The following is a 23215-nucleotide window of genomic DNA, read 5'->3' as shown; positions in this document are numbered from 1 at the left end:
AAAGATGACTTTCCGACAAATTTAAATAAGATACATTCAGTAGATTTACTTAGTATTAAATAATAATCTAAAGTGCAATGGTAAGACCTCGCCCAGGAGAAACTGCCTTAATAATCAGGGTCAAAGCTCTATCTCCCAATCAATTTATTTCTTTATTTCAACGTAAATTTTAATCATTGATTTAATATGATATAGATTATTTATGTTAACTTTATTAATTGAGTAAGGATGTACAGCAAATACTTAAAAATGTTAATTTAAGGTATTTGAAATAAATTATGTATTACATTCGCTAATGAATAATATCGATCAAAGCGACTAAAGCATATTTATGTTTACTGATCCGAAACTTTTTACTTGTTAATTGGCTTTCATATTCAATAATTAAACAAATTCCTTTCATTAAATTATTAACAAGCCATTTGCACTAATTGTAACATAAAATTTTAAGATTTGGTAAAAGATTTTTTTATGCATTTTCATCATTGTTTTATTTTATGAAAGAATATTTTTATTTATTTTTTGGACTTAACATTAGATACAATCTAATGCGATCAACAGTATCTTGTAGTTTAATTTTAACAGGATTAAAAAAGATTAGATGCATATTTATTTTTATCGCCCTTATAAAGTTCTTTATTTATATTATGTATAAATTGTGAATTGTTAATGTTTTTTTAAACCTGTGAAAAAAAAACTTGGAAAAGGAATGTTGCAAAATGTTTGGTTGAAACAATTACAAAATACACGCAATGATCCGTCGCGGCGAACGAACGTTTTTTCGCAGAATTTCTTGTGCAGTTTGTTATAAATTTCTCCTCCCTTTTTGGAAATAACAGAAATTACAGCGGTGACGGCTTTTGCGAAACGGACGAGGGCGGATTGATTAAATTATAGATAGGTAGGTAGGTAGGAAACGAGACAAGCCAATTTAGAAATTGTTGTAAAATTAAGTTCTTTAGGGGAGCCATTGGCGCGTGCAGCCGGGCCATAATATCCGAGACATTATTATGGTTTTATGTAATCGTTGGTATAGCTTTCGCGTTGAGGCTGCCACCGACTTTGAGGAAGAAAAAAAAGTTGGTGGGTATGTGTGTACTGAGCGTAATTCGCGGTTTCTCAAGGAAGACGAAAAAAGGAAAAGGAGCAAAATATGGAACAGAACCACCCAATGGATGGATGCAGTGAGAAAAAGTAAGCTGGGGCACCCTTTCTCCTCTATTGTTGGCAATTTCTGGCGGCGATGGAAATTGGTTTAGTTGAGTTTATCGGGCCGATCGATCAACATTGTCATAGATGACTTGGTGAACGAGAGATGGTCTACTGCGCGAGGGGTCTTCTGGTGCTGGTCCTGCTGGCCGCCGCCGTTCTACATGCGCGGGCCATGGAAAAGGTGACGAGAGATAAACGGACCCTGGACCTGGTGCTGAGAAGTGTCGCCGACGTTTTTGGGTACGACGTACAGAAGAGGCCGACAGTCCTGCCACCGCCTCCGTTGCCGCCCGCAAAACCAACATTCTTTCCGCCGCCGCTAAAGCCCTTGCCACCGCCTGCTAGGAGGTTTTTCCCTGCTCCCAAAGCTGTAGCTTCGCCTCCTCCAGCTCAAACTCAAGCTCCTGCCGCTGTCGCCCCTGCTGCACCAGCTCCTGCAGTACCACCTGTAGCTCCTGTTGCACCAGCTCCTGCAGTACCGCCTGCAGCTCCTGTTGCAAAACCTCCAGTCGCTGCAGCACCAGCCCCTGCAGCACCGGTTGCTAAACCTATTGCTGCAGTACCGGCTCCTGCAGCTCAATCACCAGCTGCAAATTCACCGATGCGAAGACCGGTTATGAGACCTCTGAAAGCTGTGCCAAATACACCACCTGCCAGACCTCCACCTCCTCCAAGACCTACAGTTCCTCCACTGCTTACTGAGAATATTAGGAAAACCTTCAATATTGCCTTCAATTACAACAGAGGAATACAAACGCAAGCTCCACCGGTTCCAGCAGCTCCTCCAGCACCACCAGCGCCTGCAGCTCAACCAGCTCCACCGCCGCCGCCATCACCCGCAGCTCCAGCTGCACCACCTCCTCCGCCGCCGCCACCGCAAAGACCCGTAAAATCTCGACCCAGACCTTTCAGACCTCCTCAAGCTACACCAGCAAAACAACCGCCACCAACAACAGCCATACCTCCACCACCGCCTCCTCCGCCAACAACAACAAAAACTCCTCCACCACCACCTCCAATGAACCTTCCGCCTCCACCGCCCAAAGCCCCGGTTGCGCCAAAACCAGCACAGCAAACCGAATACGAAGACGACGAAGATTACTACCAAAACTACGATAACAGAGATAACGAAGCGTACTACGATTATGCAGACGCAGAACAACCTGCCCAACCGGCCCCAGCAGATACCCGGGTAAATTATGAAGACTCGAAGCAACGATTTCGGCAATCTGTGGAGGCCTTCTGGGAGGGATCGCCCTGGATCCAGCAGAATAACGGCTACAAGTACTTGACGAACCCCGAGGAACCTGCAAAATACGAAGAATACGAGCTTCCCGAAGAGTCGCAGCAGAAGAAGCGCAAGTACCCGAAGAAGGCAATCTACGTAAAACCGCAATATTACGGCACTCTTCCTGCACCGTTGCATCAATTGGACGGTAAGCAGCATCCCGGTGCAGCGCCGTCTCCCTTCGACGCCGAATCTGCTGCAACCGAGATCAAGGCCCACATCCAGGAGGCGCAACCGGTTGTTTCCAAATACGTTCCGGACAGTTACGACGCAAACTTCTCCTTCGAGATGCCCGAACCGCAACCCTTCAATTATACTCAGCACGAACGGCTGACTGCTTACGAAGACTCCGACAGCGATCTGTCACCGAATTCCCATCGCAGTGAATCCCAATCCAACAAGCACATCATGTTTGTCAGCTCGCAACCAAACATTACCCAGACCATCATCTACTGAATACAATAGTCTTCATCCAATACCATTAATAGAAGTTACTCTTTAGTTGTCTTTTGTTATATATTTTAATAATTGTTTGTATAAATAATGAAATAATAAAAAAATAACTATCATACACCGAAGTTCTCTATGTAATCTACTTTATCCAATACCAATATTATTTATTTTGTTGTACATTTCAATAATTGTTTATTCTTTTGAAATAAATAATGAAATAATAATAAGAATAACATAACTGAAAGGAATTTGTTTGCTTCAAACCGCAAGACTATTTTTCTGCTCCGAAAACCACATAATCAACTGTTAAGTACTTTCTTTTGGGAACGCCTTTGCTTTGGGAACGCAGTCAGTTACGAAAGACCTAAGTGGTTTTGCTGTATCTAATAATATCAATCAATTTCACGTTTTTCCACTTTCAATTCAAAATTAGAAATTGCATTAACTTTTTATCGTTTTTGATATTAAGCAATTATTGTCAATTTATCAATAGATTTGATTTAAATATGTGATCAGTCACCACAGCTTTAAAAAATAAATAAAGGAACCACATAAATTATGCAATGCGTCTCACGAAATAATTATTAGAGCATTGAAATTCTTTTGAAAACTGTTTATTTCGTGTTAACCGCAAATTTAGAAATTAATTATGTTGTGCGTGATAATGATGTCAATTGGAAAACGAAATATGAAAAAAAAGGAAATACAGAACATTCCAATTGTATTATTTGTAATATTTATAATCTAGTCATTTTTTAACACTTAATACATTAATTTTCGAATATAAATGATTCTATTGTTTAAAAAAAAATCTTTTGTTTTCAGGAAAAGAAATCCATTGGTGTGCAGGTGAATTTGACTGATGAGAATCTATTTGAAGACAAGTAAGTATTCTTAGTTCCGATTGAGGGTACAACGAAACATAGTAGTAAATAAGTGGGACCCGGGACGTCCGTAAATGGAAATCGTGTAACGTTGAACATATTTCGCTCCTATTACAGAGCATTTCCGTTAATTATCGTTCCACTTCTTCGATAATTACCATGCGTATTCGTTTCGTTTAGGTAATATTCAGATTTGCATATGGGGTAACTCATTATTATTCAAGATATAACTCATTCATTCTACTTAATCAATATTTGTAATAAACTTCATTCATCAATCAATTAATTAATGTTGAGATTATTTATAAATATTTTATATTCTGACAACGACAATTAGTTCAAATTTTGTTCATAAATTTTCTTCTGATTTATTTTATATCGTTTATATAAGAATAGTAGAAATAATGAGATATTTAGAAAGCGACTGCGTAAGAGCTTGATAGAATATATATGTATATATAAATAACTGAATGAATGAGTCCGGCGCTTATTTATAGCAAAAGCAGTTTTCATGACACCGCTTAATTGGTGATAGTAAAAGTCACAGTCATTGAGTTATTCTGTACAATTCTTTATTTATTTTATCAAATCAACGCGGAAACGTCCGAATCGAGCGCAAGCGCTACTCAGTGGTTATCGGCGGAATTTGAATTGCGATTATCTCAGATAAATCGATTTTTTTTTCTTTTTTATTTTCATTTAATAAAAGTAAAATGCAATCAACTTTCAGATTTGGAAAATGATAAAAATAATCGAAGATTTTTAAGCAAATTTCATTATAATTAATATAATTTCATATTAGATATTCAAGTGTATATGAAAATTCGATGAAATAACTTTTCTTATTTGTTACAGTCTCTCGGATATTTTTGCAAAACTGAAAACGGAATTGGTAGGTTTGCATAAGCACATCCAGGAACAGAACATGAAATAAACGTGGTCCATTAACCATTTAATTATCAACAGAGAAAGTGCATAGAAAAAAGAAAAATAAACTTAACAATATAATAAGAAATATATAAAAATATATATATTGTTGCGTTTCCTTAAAAGCGTCAATCCTTCTATCTTTTTATCGATTTAATTGGGGTATGTCTTCGTCAGGAATTGATGCATATAGTCGTATACTACAAGCATTATGGCGCCACCAGGTCCGAGCCTCAAGACTTTTGGTAACAACCCTTTGTATAGAGCCAAAATGCTAAAATTTAAAAAAAAAAACTTAATTTATTAAACCAGTTTATTTTTCGTTTAACGCAAATTCATACCCTTCTTCCTTGTAAACTAAGCACAATGAACCTAAAGTCGATTTATACTTGATGGCACCAGGGATGGGCTGCGGTCCTTGGATCCTCGATTTTGCCACGTCGAAGGGAATGTTGATGCAAGAGGCCAAAGTTCCAGACACGAAACCGATGCCCACCTTCCTGCCAAACTCCTTGTACGGATCCTAGCAAAAAAAATTGAATATATTTAAATCAATTGAAAAGTGCATGTGTATTCGTTTCATTTACTTTGTATTCGGTCATGTATCCTTTGACGGAATGGTAAAACCCGAAGTAGACCATATTGAATACTCCATTTCTTGAGATCGTCGCCGTCACGCCCTTATTCAAACCTCTGAACCCAAAACCTTGCGTCCTCACAATGTCTTTGGTGACCAGCCAAGTACTCGGAACTTCCTTACCTGAAGCCCTATTGGCTTGCATCGTTACTTTAACCACTTCAAAAGGATTCACTAGAATCGCTTCCGTGATACCAGCACCTAAACCGGCCAATGAAAAGGTCTGAAAATACAATTAAATTGAACTAGTTTTGTTCATTCATCAATCGATAATAAAAAAACATGTTTAACCAAAAACTGTGTTTAAAGAACAATTAGTAAGTACCAGCGGCGTAGGAACTGGAGAACCAAACATGAAAAATTGCTTGTACTGTTCAAAGGTGAAGAATTTGACAGCGCGTTTCGGAGTTTCTGCGAGGATAGGTGGTAAGATTCCCTTCCAAAAAGAGAACATTCCTTCGTGCTTATACATCTTCTGGAAGCAATCGACGATACCACTGTAGTATTTTGGGTCATTGCTGGTAAGCACAACATTGGACTGGATCTGAAGACGAGTCTTAACCAAGTCCAGAGGATGCATTATGCACACTTCAACAAAACCTATAAGAAATTGATACACAATTTATACTATTCATGTAATATGAAAATACAAACAATTATATTGATGTAATAAAGAAAATAATATGCAATAGTTATAATTAAAGGATTAATGATTGTATTTTTTCATGATAGTACATATTTAAAATAACTCAAGAATTTTTATTTTTTTTTTTTTTTTTTATAAATAGAGATTTATATCAATTTATTTATTGATATAAATCTCTCCGGCCCTATTTCTACCCCTTTCGGGTTTAACAGCCACCAAGAATTTTTAAAATAATGCGATTTAAATATGATATTGTAGGTAACCAAATATACATGAGTGTGCGCAAAATGTACGCACAAAAATATAACCAAAACAAGTAGAATTTCAAAACACCCACTTGAGATTACTTAAGATTTCGAGATAACTACTACTTTCTTATTTGTTTTGTTTAATCGTATAAAAAGTTTCACGTATTTTTCTTTAAATTTCGAATGTTAGAGATACTTAATTGAGTAAATAAATTAAATAAATAGAAATTAACCTGCCGATCCGCCTGATCCAATCTGAATTAGGGCCTCCTTCATTATCTTTCTAACGTCTTCCATTGCTGCTTCCTTTCTCAATTACCATAGGTACCTTACTAATTGCAGATAATTGAGTGAACGAGCGTAGTCGGATGCGCAAAATGATAAAACGCTGACGATGCAAGGCGCGATTCGATGAAAATGGGACAGGAGGTGGAATGACTTTAGAATTTTAATATCCTTATCGGAATTCAAACATCACCGCCGATCATAGCATTACATAAATTCAGCTCAATAAATATTAGATGAGCACTGTGTCAATGTCATGCGGTGCGAATGTGGCGGCATACGTATGCGTATTTATGTATGGTATGGCATGAACATGGGTATGAATAGTGCGTGAGATTGAAAAACGAGAGCAAAATGACAGCGGACGTCATTTTAGACATTCGCATGGCGCTGCAGTCGATGTTTATCTGCTGGAAAGTACATAATTCCAAGCTTTAGTAGTAGTAGTAAAAAGAGAATTTTACGAAGGGGGAGAAGAGAAAATATAGCTGAACCAAATGCACTTTCCATTTTGGCGGATCGATCAACAATTCTAATTGGGGCTACAATAATACATTATTACTATTGGGATTTATTCTTTCTCTCTCGTTGAGAATAAGAATTATGTTCGTACGTTGGATCAGCTGAGTGTGCTGCGGGGAGGTCGGGTCGAACTGCTATGCGCCCGTGTTATCCTTCATAGTTCCTTTTTTTTACATCCTTCACCACAATAACAAATGGAATTAAAGATGGTGTGTGCGGACGTCTGTCACTGTCATGTTGAAACGAATCGATGTCTGATGTAAACATGTAGATCAAACGTCGATTTTCCTCATTTTCAAATTTGAACGTTCTTTAGTGTTTAGTGTTTGTGTGGTGGGCGGCCGCGATGGGCTCGCAGACGCTGGAGATTCTGAGGCAGGGGGTTTGGGCCTCCCTCACTGGTGGTTGGTTTTATGACCCCCATCAGGATGTCTTCTGCAACACTTTCCATCTATACCTTTGGTTGTTCCTGCTCTGTCTGCCATTTACCATATATGTTGTAAGTATAAAACACACAAAACACCTCACTCAGATCACCATTTTTCAAAATCATGACCTGATTTCAGTCTTTTCCACCAACGGATTACATGTGGTACTGCTACTGTGCTGCGGTGGCAGCAGCCCTGTCCATTGTAAAATTAGTTAATTACGCTTTGCATCACATGTATGACACCACTGAGTGTATTCAAGAGCAGGTGGAGGAAAGTTGGACTGGCCCCAAAAGGTTTGTTTCTGTTTACACTATTAATTGTACATTTTGACATATCTGACTTCCAATTAACTGTTGTGATTCTAGAGAGGATGAGGGCATTGAAATGCAAGTACTGAAAAAAAACACTGCCGAGTTGCCTAAAACAGCTGCTTCCAGTTCATTGGCATCTTACAATGATGCTGGAATACTAGTAAGCACTGATGTAGATAGTCTTGAATCAGGGGAATATCTAAGGATGGATCCAGTTGATGAGAAACAAAATAGTACAATAGGTAAAAAATAATTATTTTATATATTATCATTTGTACATTATGGCTTTTTCTCAACGATTTAGATTTGAAAGCTGAGGTTCACAGAAAGAACTCGTCTGAGAGCAGTGACGAGACGACGACTCAGCCGATAGTAGGTGTTAATTACAATTCGTACAACGAAATGAAGAAGCCGGAGCGAAGCAGAAGAAACAAATCGAACAATAGTAATAACAACAATAGCAGCAGCAGCGGTAACAACAATATTGCTATTGATAACGGAGGTTGCGATTCGAAGGAGAAGGATTTGTCGAAATCTGTGACAGTGGCGGCGGTGGCGACACAGCAGGAATCTCAGGATGCCTCTACTTACAGACAGAGGTCTTCTGCCGAAGGAGGTGTAAGCAGCAGCGGAGAACGCAGGCACTCCAATTTTACCAATACTAGTTTAAGTTACATAGATATTAAGCCGACCGGCTCCTTAGAACTAGGATACATAGACAAGAATCCGAATCAGTTGACGGCTGAAGGATTCTACTTGAGGACCACTCAAGGCGTGCGAAGAATCAGGTCTACCGCGTTGGAGACTTGCTGTCCGCCGCCTACTCTCACCATTCACCCCAACAGTTTGGAGATCATCGGCGGCGGTGTAAAGACTAAAAATCCTTTGCCACCACCTAGCTCGTCGCTCATCCGCAATCAACATTTGAACCTGTGCCCATACTACGGCTCAGAAATTGTGTATCCGATTGCGGAGCAGTCAGATGAGCATCAGACCTCGCACGGTCCCGACACTGACATCGATTCGGTAACGCACATCTCTGATTCCGATTATGAGGAGAACAACCGCGGCAGCAGATCGCCACTGCTCTTGAGAATTGATCACATGAACTGCATGAAACTGGTGCATCCTGTGCCGATATATCACTCTGAGAACAAAGACGTTTCGATGGACACCAATGACAATTCGAATTCAAGTGCGACGCCTGAGATGCACGATGCCCGAACCGAATGTTACGACAGCGACAAGAATATATCCTGCAGTAATACCAGTGTCGAGTGCGACGAATCGCCGAAGATTCAAGAACTCGAGGATGATGGTGAAGTTAAAGTGTATACAGGTGCGATTAAACGTCGAAATTGCAAGAGGAACCGCAAGCGAAAATCTGAGGAACCTTTTAAGATCAAGGAGTCAGGCAGTTTGATAGAATTAGATTTGGACTGGTTGTTCGATGACGAAAACGACCATTTGCGGCATTGCAAGGAGACCCGCACACCGGCGTCTCTGGAACAGGATGTGAGTAAAGTGTTGCAGGAGACTGTCCCACGTAATCTGGGAGCGATACCGAAGAAGATACGCATCGAGAATATGGGCGAGGAAAAGTCGCGCAGAATCACGAAGTGCGAGTCGGAGCGAAGCCAAAGGAGGAAACCGGAAGATAGGAATTTCACTAGGAATAGATCCGTCAAAAAGGGTAAGGTCACTCTAGCGCTGCAGGAGAACACGGCCACAGAGGGTTTGGAATGCTTGGTGATGCAGCCCAGGTTCCGAAAGTTGAGCGTTCCGAGGAGGAGTTGCAGAGGCACGATGCCAAGGATGCCGCACAACGAGAACTACCAGGAGGCCTCATCAAGCAGTTCCAATAACGAGTTGAGCACGCTACTGCCGGCCCCACCTTTATTGCAGGCATTCCTAGTGTCACGACGAGAATTCCCATTACTTCCGGTTTGCCTTCCTGGTGATATCAATCATGCGAGTGAACTGTCCAGACATTGCAGACTGAAAAGAAGCACGCGCGTTAATCGGAGCAGACCATCGACGAGGGGCAGCTTGAGAATTTCGCAGAGGGACACAGCCATCGCCACGACCTTGTCCTCGGGTCACGGTACGCATTGCGCCAAAAACTTTAACGATACCAGCGATGGTTCTGTTCACTGCTTCCTGGACGAGCACGGAAATTGGGTTACATACACGTTCGACGAGAAGGGAGTCGGCATTGCGAACCATAATAATAACAACAATAATACCTCCAGATCTTCGAAGAACAGTGCGGAATCTGTGATGTTGGATTCGAAGATTACCAGTATGATACCAACTGGTGTGAACCAGTCGCGAGTGCCGATCACTGATGGTCATCATAGACTTCACATAAACTTTCCCAACGAGCCGGCTCGCCAGCAGCAAATTGAAACAGACGGTGCTCTCTCGGAATTCAACGACATCTTCTTTATACCACCGAACGGTTACAAGTTCATCGAGACGGAAGTTCATCCTAGGACCAAAAGTTACTACAAGTTTAAGTTGTTTCCATGGGTGAAGATCACGTTCGACAGGCTGAGGCTGTTGGCTCTGCTCGACCGAAATCTGACATTCACGGAGACCATGTTCGCCACGTTTCTGGGAGTTCTGGTTTCAGTTTTCGGTTCTTTCTTACTGCATCTGGAATTTTACGATGATTTAACTGCATTCATGTTCTGCTTCATCATCGCCAGTAGCCAATACTCGTTGTTGAAGAGCGTGCAACCGGACGCAGCATCGCCAACACACGGATTCAACCGCGTCATCGCGTACTCTCGTCCCATATACTTTTGCTTGTTCTCCAGCATCGTCCTACTGATTGACCTCGGGATTAAGCAATCCGAACCTTATACAGCTTTCGTGCTTTACGGTGCCAACATCAGTAACAAATATATCCTGTGCTGTGTCCGCGACTTCCTAGTTAATTTCATACTGTTCTTCCCGGTACTCTTCTCTCTTGGTCTCTTCCCGCAGATCAACACATTCACTTTATACATCCTCGAGCAGTTAGATATGCACGTGTTCGGCGGCAACGCCATGTCCAGCTTATCCGCCTCGTTTTACTGCATCTTTAGGTCCATGCTATCTGTGATAATTATGTACGGGTTCGCGTACGGCGGTTTGTGCGAACCGAAAAGTTCCCAGCATATCCTGTTCTCTATCTTCTGCGCTTCCTTGGTCACCATTTCCTATCACCTAAGCCGCAGCGCGAGCGATCCCAGCCACATCTGGAATATGCTGAAAAAACATCTCTGGCCGCCGGACGTTTACAAGGAGCACAAGAAACCACCCAAGGAAGAAACCGTTGCGAATGCAACGGCCGAGAAAACGGAGAGTGGCGTCGAGAACCAGAAGAAAGAGGAACCCGCTGATCCGTTACCCTTTAAGCTTCAAAAGACCGTCAACGCCCGACTCACCAGTGATGTCTTGTTGTGCGGTTTTATTGGTATTCTTGTCTTCGGAATTCATGCGAGCACCGTCTTCACCGCTCTCCAACCGGAATTGAGTCCCGTGCTTTGGGGTACTGCCGCTGCCTTAGGTTTCCTCCTGCACTATATAATACCTCAGTTACGTAAGCATCTGCCGTGGCTCTGCATTGCACGACCAATACTGAGAACCTGCGAGTTTGACCACTACCAGATTCGAGGCCCTGCTAAGATTATGTGGTTCGAAACGGTAAATTCAAAGAATACTTATTAATTTCAGTTCAAAATTACAATATTTTTATTTGTTGATATTTCAGGCGTACGTGTATCTATGTTTCTTGGAACGCAATATACTCTATCCATTATTGTTCCTATCTGCGTTGACTGAAGAAGCCCCGCAGGTTTCGGAAAAGTTTGGTATTCCTTTAGGAACACTCGTTGTTTGTGTGTGCGGTCTCAAATGCTTGCGGAGCTCATACTCCGATCAGAGCTCTCAATACTTAGTGCTCACCTTCACCGCTCTCTTCTTCAAATACGATTACACGATCTTCCAGGAGAGCTTCCTCATCGATTACTTCCTCATGAGCATAGTATATCAAAAGACTTACGAACTTTTACTCAAGGTAACGATTGTATATACCATTGAAACAAAAAAGTTAAAATACTCTTTTTTTAGATACAATTTGTGGTGACGTACATCGCGCCATGGCAAATAACCTGGGGATCTGCGTTCCATGCATTTGCGCAACCTTTCTCTGTGCCGCATTCTGCAATGCTCTTCCTGCAAGCCTTCATATCATCAGTATTGTCGACGCCGTTGAATCCTTTTTTAGGTATTCCTTATCATAATCGTCTTTGTTTGGAAGAAAGTTATTTTATTATTTAAATTTATAGGTTCTGCAATTTTCCTAACATCCTACGTGCGACCGGTTAAGTTCTGGGAGCGCGATTATAATACTCGTCGCGTAGATCACTCAAACACACCGTTATCTTCGCATCTTGAAAGGAATCTTGGAGCTGACGATAACAATCTGAATTCCATCTTTTACGAACATTTGACTCGATCGTTGCAGCATTCGCTTTGCGGTGATCTGGTGATGGGTAGATGGGGTCCGGTGAACCAGGGTGATTGTTTCGTGTTGGCTTCGGACTACTTGAACTGCCTAGTGCACATCATCGAATTGGGCAACGGATTAGTGACCTTCCAGATGCGCGGTCTCGAGTTCAGAGGGACTTACTGTCAGCAGAGAGAAGTGGAAGCCATCACCGAAGGTGTTGAAGAGAATGACGGCTGCTGCTGCTGCGATCCCGGGCATCTGCCGAACATGCTAAGTATGAACGCAGCTTTTAGTCAGCGTTGGTTGGCTTGGGAAGTGACGGCTGCCAAGTACATCCTCGAGGGGTACAGCATCTCCGACAACAGCGCCGGATCAATGCTACAAGTCTTTGAATTCAGAAAAGTCTTAATTACTTATTACGTGAAGGTATTGTAAATGACTAAATGTACAGAGTGTTTCTTGGATATTTAGGATCGCGCTATTTTATATATATTGTTAATATTTGAAACTATTTTGTATTGATTACAGAGTATGATCTTTTACGCTATTCGATCTCCGAAATTGGAAGAGTGGCTGAACTCTGCAGTGATCATGAAAGCACTTCTCCCGATGCAGGACCGCAATTTCGTGGATCTTGATCCTGTCTTCAACATCAACATCGATGAGGATTTTGATCTGAGCGCTTGCGGCATGACCCGTTCCATGTTCTGTCACGTTTACAGCGAATGGATTACCTTTTGCGTGGAGAAGACTGAGAAGAATATTGACTGCTCTATGAATTCATCCTTGGTCTTGCTGTGCTTTGCGTTAAGTTTGCTAGGTACGCAGCGAATATTATATTGAATATTATTTACTTATTTATTTTATGTTTTTTTTAGGTAGGAGATCTTTAGGAGCCGCTTCCCATAACACTGTGTCCAGCGTGGAGTTCTTCCTGCATGGTTTACACGCTTTATTCAAAGGCGATTTTAGAATTACGTGCACCCGGGATGAGTGGGTCTTCTCGGATATGGATTTCTTGAAAACTGTGGTGGCACCTGGTGTTAGGATGTCACTGAAGTTACATCAAGACCAGTTTATGGCTCCAGACGAATACGAAGAATTGGCAGCACTTTATAAAGCTATTTGTAAGCACGAAGAGGAGCTGGTCATCTCGCACGAGGGTGATCCGGCTTGGAGGAGTGCCGTTCTCAGTGGGACGCCCAGTCTTTTAGCTCTAAGGTAAGGTTCTTATTAATAATAGCTATTATTTGTATTCATTCTGATCGTGTTTTGTAGACACGTCTTGGATGATGGCGCTGATGAGTACAAGATCATAATGCTGAACAAAAGGTATTTGAGTTTCCGCGTCATTAAGATCAACAAGGAATGTGTGAGAGGGTTGTGGGCGGGTCAGCAGCAGGAATTGGTCTACCTGAGGAATCGTAATCCGGAGAGGGGCAGTATCCAGAATGCGAAGCAAGCTTTGAGGAATATAATAAATTCGTCTTGCGATCAACCAATCGGATATCCCATATACGTGTCGCCCTTGACGACGAGCTACGCCGAGACCAATGAGCAGCTTTGTAAGTTGATAGGCGGTTCCTTAAGCCTCGGGAAAATGCGCGATTATTTTTTGAATTTGTTCAGAAGGTGCGTTTATCGTTTTATGCATGTAGTTTATATATTTATAATTATAAAATTGTATTTGCAGGATACGTAAACGGTGCGGTGAAGGTTGCTCCAGTGGAGGGACAGCAGCAAGAGATGAATTGGGTATTGGGCATGAGGGCGTCTACGCTATGGCTCCTATCGGCCCTCTAGGCGTTCATAATGCTGGCAGTCAGTCCACGGACGGTTCTCATTTGTGCGGAAGCATCGGACGCGGATCCAGCTTAAGCAGAACATCTTTAGGTAAGTTGCATTTAAATGAAGTTACGTGATTTAATCTGATGAATATCTGTTTGCAGCAGGTAACAGGGGTAGTTTGGCCTCAATGGGCAAACCGACGAGCTCCACCTTGGCCAGCCTGGCCGGACTTTTCAAGGAGCGCGACGAGAGAGCTGTTTCTCAGACACCGGATGTTCAAGTCAAAAGTGACGAGACCAACGAGTCCACTGAAAAGGAGGTCGCGCTGCTCAAAGTCAAGGTAAGCGTTTATTTGTTTTCTTCTTAGATCCTCTTTGAAACCTGGTAGATATTCTGAACAGAACAAATTTAACAAATGAATAATCATATATCCTTTCTAACCTGATAGACGTGAGCTGACCAGAAAATGTACTATTCAAATTGATTTGTATCAGAGTATCCCTATAGCAGAATCATTGATCGAAGTATATATTTATTAGTGCAGGCGAATTGAAATTGTTTCGTAATTAGATTATTAATTTGTATTTTAAAATCCCGTCATAGATCGTCGATCCAAATGTCGTCTACGATGCCTTAAACCTGGGTCGGAGAATCGACGTGTGCTGGCCCAGCGAGTACATGCGTTTGCGTGGCGGCAGATCTCACTGGCGCGATTGGTTACCGGAGGCCGGAATGGAAGGTCAAGTAGTGCACAAGTGGAGCCCTAGCCATAAGGACCCGAGCCGTAGGTCGAACGTTGAAAGGACGATACTGTTAGTACAAATCGAGGACAAGTTTGTGCCCATCGCCGAAAGTGGGGTGCAGAGCGTAACAGAACTATGATTACCATAAAGGGCGTGATCAGGATGATGATAAAGAAAATTCCATGACTCTCAACATAATGATGATCGATTTCACAATGCAGGGTTTCGTTTAATAATACTATTACTATTATTATTGATAATAATTCATAATTAAATATATAAATATTATAAAAAAAAATGAGAAGAACAAAGAAAACATGAATGAAAACAAATCAAGTGAATAATAATATGTATAGAGTAAATACGATTAAAACTGCCAAGGAGATTTTTTTTGAATCAGTATATGTAATCGTCGGATGAGGAGGAGAAGGTGAGAAAAAAGGCACGGCTTGTGTGTTGTTGTTGTTTCTTTGTCCAAGATGATATTTTTTTAAATGGAAGAAGAAAATAGAAGATTAATATTTTAATTATAAATAAATATATATATATATTGATTGATGGAGATGAACGTTGAATGATATGATTATGATGAAATATATGTATATTATTGCGATGTTGCCTTAAAATTGATAGACTGATTTTTAAGTGTATTTATTTTTTTAAATACCCGAGATTGTACACAAGTGTAAATACTTTATATAATTATATTATATAACAAAAAAAAAACAAATCGGAGAGAATGCCCGCCGGTGAAGACGATTATGATGATGGAACCGAAGATGTCCGGCGTGTTCGCGGAATGTAATTTTATTATAAATAATTCTTTAATTATTGCTCCTAACTGTTATATAAGATTGAAAGTGTTAAAGTATGTGTTTTTTGGGGGGATGCGGAAAGCGTTAGTATATATGTGAAAGAGAGAGAGATGAAACAGAATAATTTAGAAGGTGTTTTTTACTATGATTTTTATTATTGTAATATGTTTTTTTTTTCGTTTAACAACTTTACATTTATTTTTTTGTTTCGCCGATTATAATTTTTTGTTTGTATTCTTACGTTTATTATTACTTTTTCTTTTTTGATGTAACATAATTATTGTATATTTTTTACTATACGTTTTAATTGTTATTTTTATTAAACCGGCCTATTGAGAAATTTATTGTACACTCTATTTAATTACAAATAAATATTTCAAGTTGTCAAAAAAACTCGCTTCCCTTTAATAAACGTCCCATTCCCTGTTTCGTCTGTTTTAAGTATTTGATTCCTACTGTTTGTCAAGTCCTTCCAATATCAGTTGCTAAGGACATCGGAAAGACTTAATAGTTAGTTGTTAATTGATTAGAAAAAATAGTTGCCTGCAAATAAATAATTGTAGTATCAGTAATATAAAGAAGATTTTAAATTTCATTGCAGATCGATAAATTAGTTAATATTGTATTGTAATTACTCTGTTACATATTGAATGCACAAATCGAAAATTACTTTATGACAATTAATCATTACTGAAGCAATTATCGTCTAATGCCAAAATGATACCATTGATATCTAACTCTACTAAAATGTAATTTACGTATTCTTATAATTAATGTTGATCACGCATAAATATTAGGATTTATACAAAAACCGACTTAAAAAAAAACGGTTTTACGTATCTCAACTTGTCTACAAAACCGGTTTTAAAATTTTCAATGAACTAGAGAAAAAGGATTTTTACAATTTATTTTCTATTGCTCACACTCATTCTTTTCTTTCTAGAAATATAAGAAACTCACTTGCTACCAAGCTGGGTTTAATCGTCTTTACAACATTAAATAATCAACTAAATTATGTGTTCTTCTCTTTGTACCCTCTAATACTAAAAGTTTCTTTTTTAGTAGATTGAGGCACGCCAAAGTCATACTCAGGATCTTGAAGATATTTATAAATTGATTTTTTCAAAACAAACCCGATTTCTTTTTAAATAATTTAAATACAATCTTGATAATATTTGTCCAAAAAATTTAATGATCTCACTTTTTGAAGCAAGTGAAAGATATAAGCTAGATGTCTTTGTCTAAACGTTCTGTGGATTTTGTAAATTAACTAAAAATCTTAATAAACTAAAACCTCCCAACTAATTTCAGTTTTCATTTTTTTCAATTCATGAAACAATCACGAATTTGTGTCAACATTTTTTATATTTTCAAACTAATTAAGTTTTATATTTTAAGTTCAAAAATCGTTTTTTTTTGTTTGGAAAAACCAGGTTTTCAAATTACATAAATTTCCTCAAAAAAACAGAAAAAAACAGCAAACCTTAATAAATATTCTACATCGGGCAGAAAAACCTATGGTTAATAACCCTTTGTATCAGTTGACTTTTTTGAAATTATATATATTAATTTTGATTTCTTTATTTCTGTATATGATTTTTTTTGAACGACGCAACAAACATTATTATTATGTTTTTCATTTATTGTGACTTGGCGCTTGCGTGCCAGAAGCTTTCTTTGCCCTGGGGCTCTAGGGCGTTCATTGGCCGATGGATAAGACCTTGATTAGTAATTAAGATATTGATGTATAGATGAATGATTTGAAAAAAAAAATATTTAAGGATAAAACGTAAATTCAAGTAAGACATAACTAAGTTATGTTATGTTAAACTAGATAAAGATTTCAATATTCAAATCGAATATATGAATCAATATTTGTTCTCAATTTATTGAAAATTTAATGATTGGTTAACAATACTGATTTCAGTATAAATTTCTGAAGTATATTTTTTTTCCGCAAGCGCCAAGTGAAGTCCAAAAAGAACTGAATGAATGTGATACGCAAACGCCTGTGAATATACCCTGCTCAATGGAAAGTTTGCTGACCATCAAACAAACGTGTTCCAACCTATCCCGGCAGGACTTGCAGGGAATGAGGAAAACGAGATAATGGAATTTCTGTGGTCTCCATACCAAATGTCACTTTCTATTGCTCAATTTAATGTGAGGCAGGTTAAGCTACCTATACTAGAGTTAAAGCTAATAAAGGCGCCAGGATATGACCTGATTACAGCAGAGGTCTTGAGGCAGTTCCCCAGTATCGGCATTAGGGTAATAACGCTTATGTTCAACGCAATCCTGAGACTCGGTATATTTCCATCACAGTGGAAAGTAGCACAAATCATACTCATCGCCAAACCTGGAAAACCAACGGACGCGGTGTCTTCATATAGACCAATTAGCCTCCTGCCGGTACTGTCTAAACTGTTCGAGAGGCTGTTGCTGCAAAGACTGAAGCCCTGGCTGATGGATAGTCATCTCATTCCGGAACACCAGTTCGGATTTCGTGAGCGATATGGCACTGTGGAACAGGTGCGTCGTGTGGTGGATGTGATTGGCAAAAGTCTTGAGGAGAAGAGGTACTGCTCTGCCGCTTTCCTCAACATCTCACAGGCGTTCGACCGAGTATGGCATGGGGGATTGCTATATAATATTAAAAAGTGTCTCTCACATGAATATTACGTCATATTCCAATAATACTTGACTGGGAGTCACTTCCAGGTCAAGCACAAGGACGTAGTGATCTCGCTACGCCAAATCCTTTCTGGTGTCCCGCAGAGAAGTGTTTCTGGACTCTTCTCTATTTGATCTTCACGGCTGATCTACCAACTCCTCAGCACGCCACTATAGCCACATTTGCTGATGACACTGTTGTTCTAGCATCCCACCAAAACCGAACTACGGCCTCAAAGACCTCCAAAGAAGTCTGAATAGCATAGAACATTGGTTCAGAAAGTGGAGAATTATTGCTAATGAAACTAAGTCGGGCTAATTAGGGCTACACTGAATGACAGTGCCCTACCACAGGCTGATGGTGCTAAGTATCTTGGCATGCATCTGGATCGTCGACTCACCTGGAAAAAGCATATTACCACAAAAAGAAAACAGCTGGGACTGACAGTAAAAAGATTGCATTGGCTGATGGGTAGATACTCATCCATCTCAGCGAAAAACAAAGTTTTAATATATAAAACGATAATAAAAGCAATATGGACTTATGGATTACAACTATTGCGATCTGCTTGTAATACAAGTATTGACATCATACAGCGGTTTCAGTCAAAAACGCTCAGAGCAATTGCCAATGCTCCCTGGTTCTCGACTAACGAGTACATACATCAATACACTTGAGTCAGATTTGTGAAGGATGATATAACAGAACTCAGCAGCAAATACCAAGACCAAGACTTGTTTGCGTGTATGCGTTCGTGATTTTTTCTTTTATAAGCACTCTGTGGAGTTTGATCGCTGGATCAATCTCTAACATATATTTTTAATTTTTCTCATTATTAAGCCCAGAACTAGACATGTTATCTTTTTTATTTTTATTGTAGATAGATTGCTTTGTAAATAAAAAAAAATAAAGTAGCTCAGTAATTCCCAAACACGGACAACCGACTGAAGAAGTAACGTCATACAGATCAATCAGTGAACAACCAATTATATCCATACAAAACGTATGAACCCAATACTTCAACAACGTGCATTACACTGTGGAACAAGGTCACCGAGTTTACTAAAGTTATCACCACCACTCTCAAAGAAACACAATACTGCAATTGTCAGGATAATTAAGAAAATGTTACCATGCGCCTTCTTCCAAATTATAAAATGTTATCTAACAGATGATACACTACGCCAATATAAGTCATCTTTACGACGAGGAAGGAATCTTGTCGCCCGGTAATTTTAAATAACAAAGTTTTAGCACAGGAGCATCTTATAAAATATCTTGGCATGTATTTCGATAGAAAACTCAATTGGAAGAAACATATATGGATACAGAGAATGCAAATAGATCTGAAATTTAGCAAAGTATTTTGGCTGCTTGGAATTAAATCAGTGCAATACACTGATATATTGTTAATATACAAATCAATCCTCAAACCAGCTTGGTTATATGCAACACAGATGTGGGTAGGGTTTGTTGGTTTTTAAAACCAGGTTTTGGAAAAACGGTTTTTTGAAGAAATTTATAAAATTCGCAAACAGTTTTTTTGTCAACTAAAAAACCTAAAACTTAACAATATTTTATTCTTAGCACATATATTTAATTAATAGAAACTATTGAATTTGACAACTACGTGATAATTGTACCGTCAAGAAATTTACTTAATGTAATTTTTGTGATAAATCGTAAATAAAAATATATGTTATACAAAAAACATTTTTTTTTTCAAAATTTAATCATATTGTTAATAGGCCCTTGCTGCAGTTAACTTTTTATTTATAATTATGATTGTATTCAGATTTTAAATTTTATTTTTTATTGTTGCAATAAATATTATTAATAAATAATAATAATGTTTAATGCATCAGTTCAAAAAAATGGATCAATAAAAAAAATAAAAATAAATATATATAATTTCAAAAAAAAGTCAACTGATACAAAGGGCTATTCTTTTTGCCCTAAATATTATTATAATTAAATATGTATAGTTTTTATTCTAATTAAAATTCTTCTCATATTACAAATAAAACATACGAAGTCGACTTAACAAAAGACAATAGAGCAAACAAACAATAAATAAAAGAGCGTCGTTTGGAAAACAATTGCTTGGCGATATATGAACGCGCTGCGATTGAAAATGAAAGAATGGTTTGGTTTTGATATTCATTCACTTTCGCCCAATTAATCGCACCGCGGGGCGTTTCGGCTCGACGGATTCTGTCTTCGGACACTTTATTTATAAGTCTGAAAAAACAGACGCTCGTGGGCATATCAAAGGAGCGCAAATATTTGTACAGCGAAAAGCGACGTTTGGTAGAAGGAGGAGAAGTGAATCGGCATCCCCATCGAAATGGCATCTCTTTTTTTTCTCAAATAAATGAATTAGTAAATATTCTCGAGAGTTTCGTTCGCTTTTGAAGTCCTCCTCTTCGCCACCTCTTTCTCTCCAATTACATACGCACTTAAGAGTGTATATATAGCAATTAGTTTTCTGAAGGTAAAGTAGAGTATGTGCGCGCTTATATATATATACACAAATTTATTGGGTCACACGGGGAATACGCAATCGACGTCTGGGCTCCATTAAACGTTCCATTGTTTTATTACCTTTATTTCCAATTTGGATGGGTTTCTCTCTCCGCTCTTAATCTGATTACAATTAAATTTAATTTTCGCGTGTCAAGTGGACAATAATTAGCGGGACACGCGAGTATCAAACAACCCCGTATCCCATTCCTTCCTTCCATACGATTCGAATTTCGTTTTTTTTTTTGTTTTGTTTGTTACGAAGAACATCAATTCTCGTTTGTCTAATTGCCATTAGGAAGGAAGGAAGTCGAGCTTCTAACGTTCGGACGTTACGTTACGTGTCGTGTCGTGCGGGTATTAAGTAACCCGATGTCGAATTTCGAAATTCGTCGTCTCTCATATTTACTGCGTGATCTCTTTGCTCGCCCATAAATTTGCGAGAATCATCCCATTACTCGAAAGGGAACATTTTACAAATAATTCATTTTTGTCCAATATTTTTTGAATGTCATATCCATCTACGATCCTCGTGTCTTGTACCTCTTCATCATCACGTTCCATATTAATTTAGGTTTACATGATATACCCTTTGATATTTAACTAAAACTTTAATAAGAAATTTCTTACATAAATATGATAATAAAGAAAATCGTTTAAAACACATATGAATTGAATAATTTTATAAATCACTACTTGAATTTGATTGAATATGTGCACTTATCTTTCTTAATTTAATAAACATCAATTTTCACAGCAGATTTGTTAAAATATCAGTTTGTAAAATGGAAAATTTAATTTAAACAGGGCCGGATTTGAGCTGATTGGAGGGATTGCTTGAAGAGTCCCCGCAGCACATCAAAATTTATATATTTAAAAATAGTATATGATACAAAAATAAATATCTCCGAAGATTCACAAATCAAAAGTAAAGCAGAATCACTTGAAAACTTAATGAAAAATTATAAATTTTTAGTGTCTTTGGTTTTTTGGTATGATATACTTTTCCAAGTACACTTTCAACAGCACTTTCTTCATTTGAAAAACTTTTTGACTAAATACAGAAACACTAGATTTAAACAAATTTACGTTCAGGAAAAATACTCGTAGTATACTTAGAAATATCTACGGAATTTCGAAATAAAATGCTTCGGAAAAGAATTATGAAGGCGATGACGAACCTATTATAGATCTTCTAAAGATATCATTTTCAATTTACTTTTAGATGAAGCTAGACATTCATTAGAAGATCGTTTTGAACAATTAAAAAATCATAAGGATTTATTTGGTTTTTTAGGAAGGTTTATAAATATGGAAAAAGAAAAACTAAAAAACAAGCAGCAGATTTGAAAATTGTTCCAACAGTTTCTAAGATTAGTCGAAGAAGTGGAAGCTCTAAAATCTATTCTTTCATCAAAATATTTCCAACAACCATTTAAATTATTTCAATTTTTATGTGAAAAGGACAGAGCTACAGCATTTCCAAACCTATTTATTGCCCTTCGAATATAATTAACAATTCCAGTGAGTGTTGCTTCTTGAGAGAGGTCATTTTCTATATTGAAACTTATAAAAAACTAAAGATCGACAATGACTCAGGATAGATTAAACAGTTTAGCGATGATGTCAATTGATAATCAAGAAGTGAGCCAGTTGAATTTTCATACTATTTTTAAAGATTCTTCAGATCAAAAACTTCTAAACCTGTAAAACATCTCTTTATAGGTTTATTTTCTATAGATTTCAGTTATTTGGTGTTTTAATGTATAAATTTGTCTACCATATGGTTTATGACTTTTAATTTTTATTATTAGATTTTGATTTAAATAAATATTTAAATTCTAATTTAATGGATCCGGTCCTGAATTTATACATTATTTTGTTAATAAATACCTAATTATCATTAATATAAAAAATACAATAATTTAGGTTAAGTTATGATTTTACTAATATATCGAAATGAAACATTGATACACAAATAAATAGTTTAACTATAAATAAAATAACAGTGATTTTTATATTTACTTGCATATTTAACTTTTAAGGTTGGTTATAAAAACCAATTTGTAAACTAGAAAAAATCTATTTTAATAAAAAATTAAATAATATTTGCTAACATACATTTAATTATTATTAATTAAATAAAATACAATAATTTACGTTAGATTCTTTATTGGAAAAAATATTTAGGTTACTTTAAGTTTAGGTTAATAAAAGTTTAAAATATTTAGTTAAAGTTTACTTAAGCATATATTATTAGTATAAATTACCTTAGTTAATGTAAGTTATTTTACTTATAAATGAATTTGATTTGTTTTATTTAAATA

The 23215-nt window shown here is 37.8% G+C and overlaps 3 protein-coding genes across 3 annotated transcripts; 2 read left to right on the top strand and 1 right to left on the bottom strand.

Annotated features, from left to right (window-relative positions):
- Positions 1–1315: 1315 nt before the first annotated feature.
- Positions 1316–2956, top strand: LOC108567976 (leucine-rich repeat extensin-like protein 2). Its single transcript, XM_017928801.1, has one exon. It carries the CDS (start codon positions 1316–1318, stop codon positions 2954–2956), a length of 1641 nt encoding a protein of 546 aa, XP_017784290.1.
- Positions 2957–4758: 1802 nt separating this feature from the next.
- Positions 4759–6784, bottom strand: LOC108568065 (mitochondrial 2-oxodicarboxylate carrier). The gene is made up of 5 exons (XM_017928958.1): positions 6529–6784; positions 5727–6001; positions 5352–5624; positions 5106–5287; positions 4759–5038 (listed from the first exon to the last, which is right to left on the bottom strand). The coding sequence occupies exons 1-5, from the start codon at positions 6590–6592 to the stop codon at positions 4918–4920; spliced, it is 915 nt and encodes a 304-aa protein (XP_017784447.1). The 5' UTR covers positions 6593–6784; the 3' UTR covers positions 4759–4917.
- Positions 6785–7279: 495 nt separating this feature from the next.
- LOC108568063 (pecanex-like protein 1) lies at positions 7280–15900 on the top strand. The gene is made up of 14 exons (XM_017928957.1): positions 7280–7361; positions 7419–7601; positions 7669–7826; positions 7899–8086; positions 8149–11537; positions 11605–11910; positions 11964–12120; positions 12182–12771; positions 12874–13165; positions 13224–13566; positions 13624–13977; positions 14039–14238; positions 14295–14473; positions 14737–15900. The coding sequence occupies exons 1-14, from the start codon at positions 7353–7355 to the stop codon at positions 15013–15015; spliced, it is 6627 nt and encodes a 2208-aa protein (XP_017784446.1). The 5' UTR covers positions 7280–7352; the 3' UTR covers positions 15016–15900.
- The last annotated feature ends 7315 nt before the right edge of the window (positions 15901–23215 follow it).

This window comes from Nicrophorus vespilloides, unplaced genomic scaffold (assembly GCF_001412225.1).
Source record: "Nicrophorus vespilloides isolate i.1.1-1 unplaced genomic scaffold, Nicve_v1.0, whole genome shotgun sequence".
NCBI lineage: Eukaryota > Metazoa > Arthropoda > Insecta > Coleoptera > Silphidae > Nicrophorus > Nicrophorus vespilloides.
Note: the sequence above shows the minus strand (reverse complement) of the source record. Positions and strands in the feature narration are given on the sequence as shown.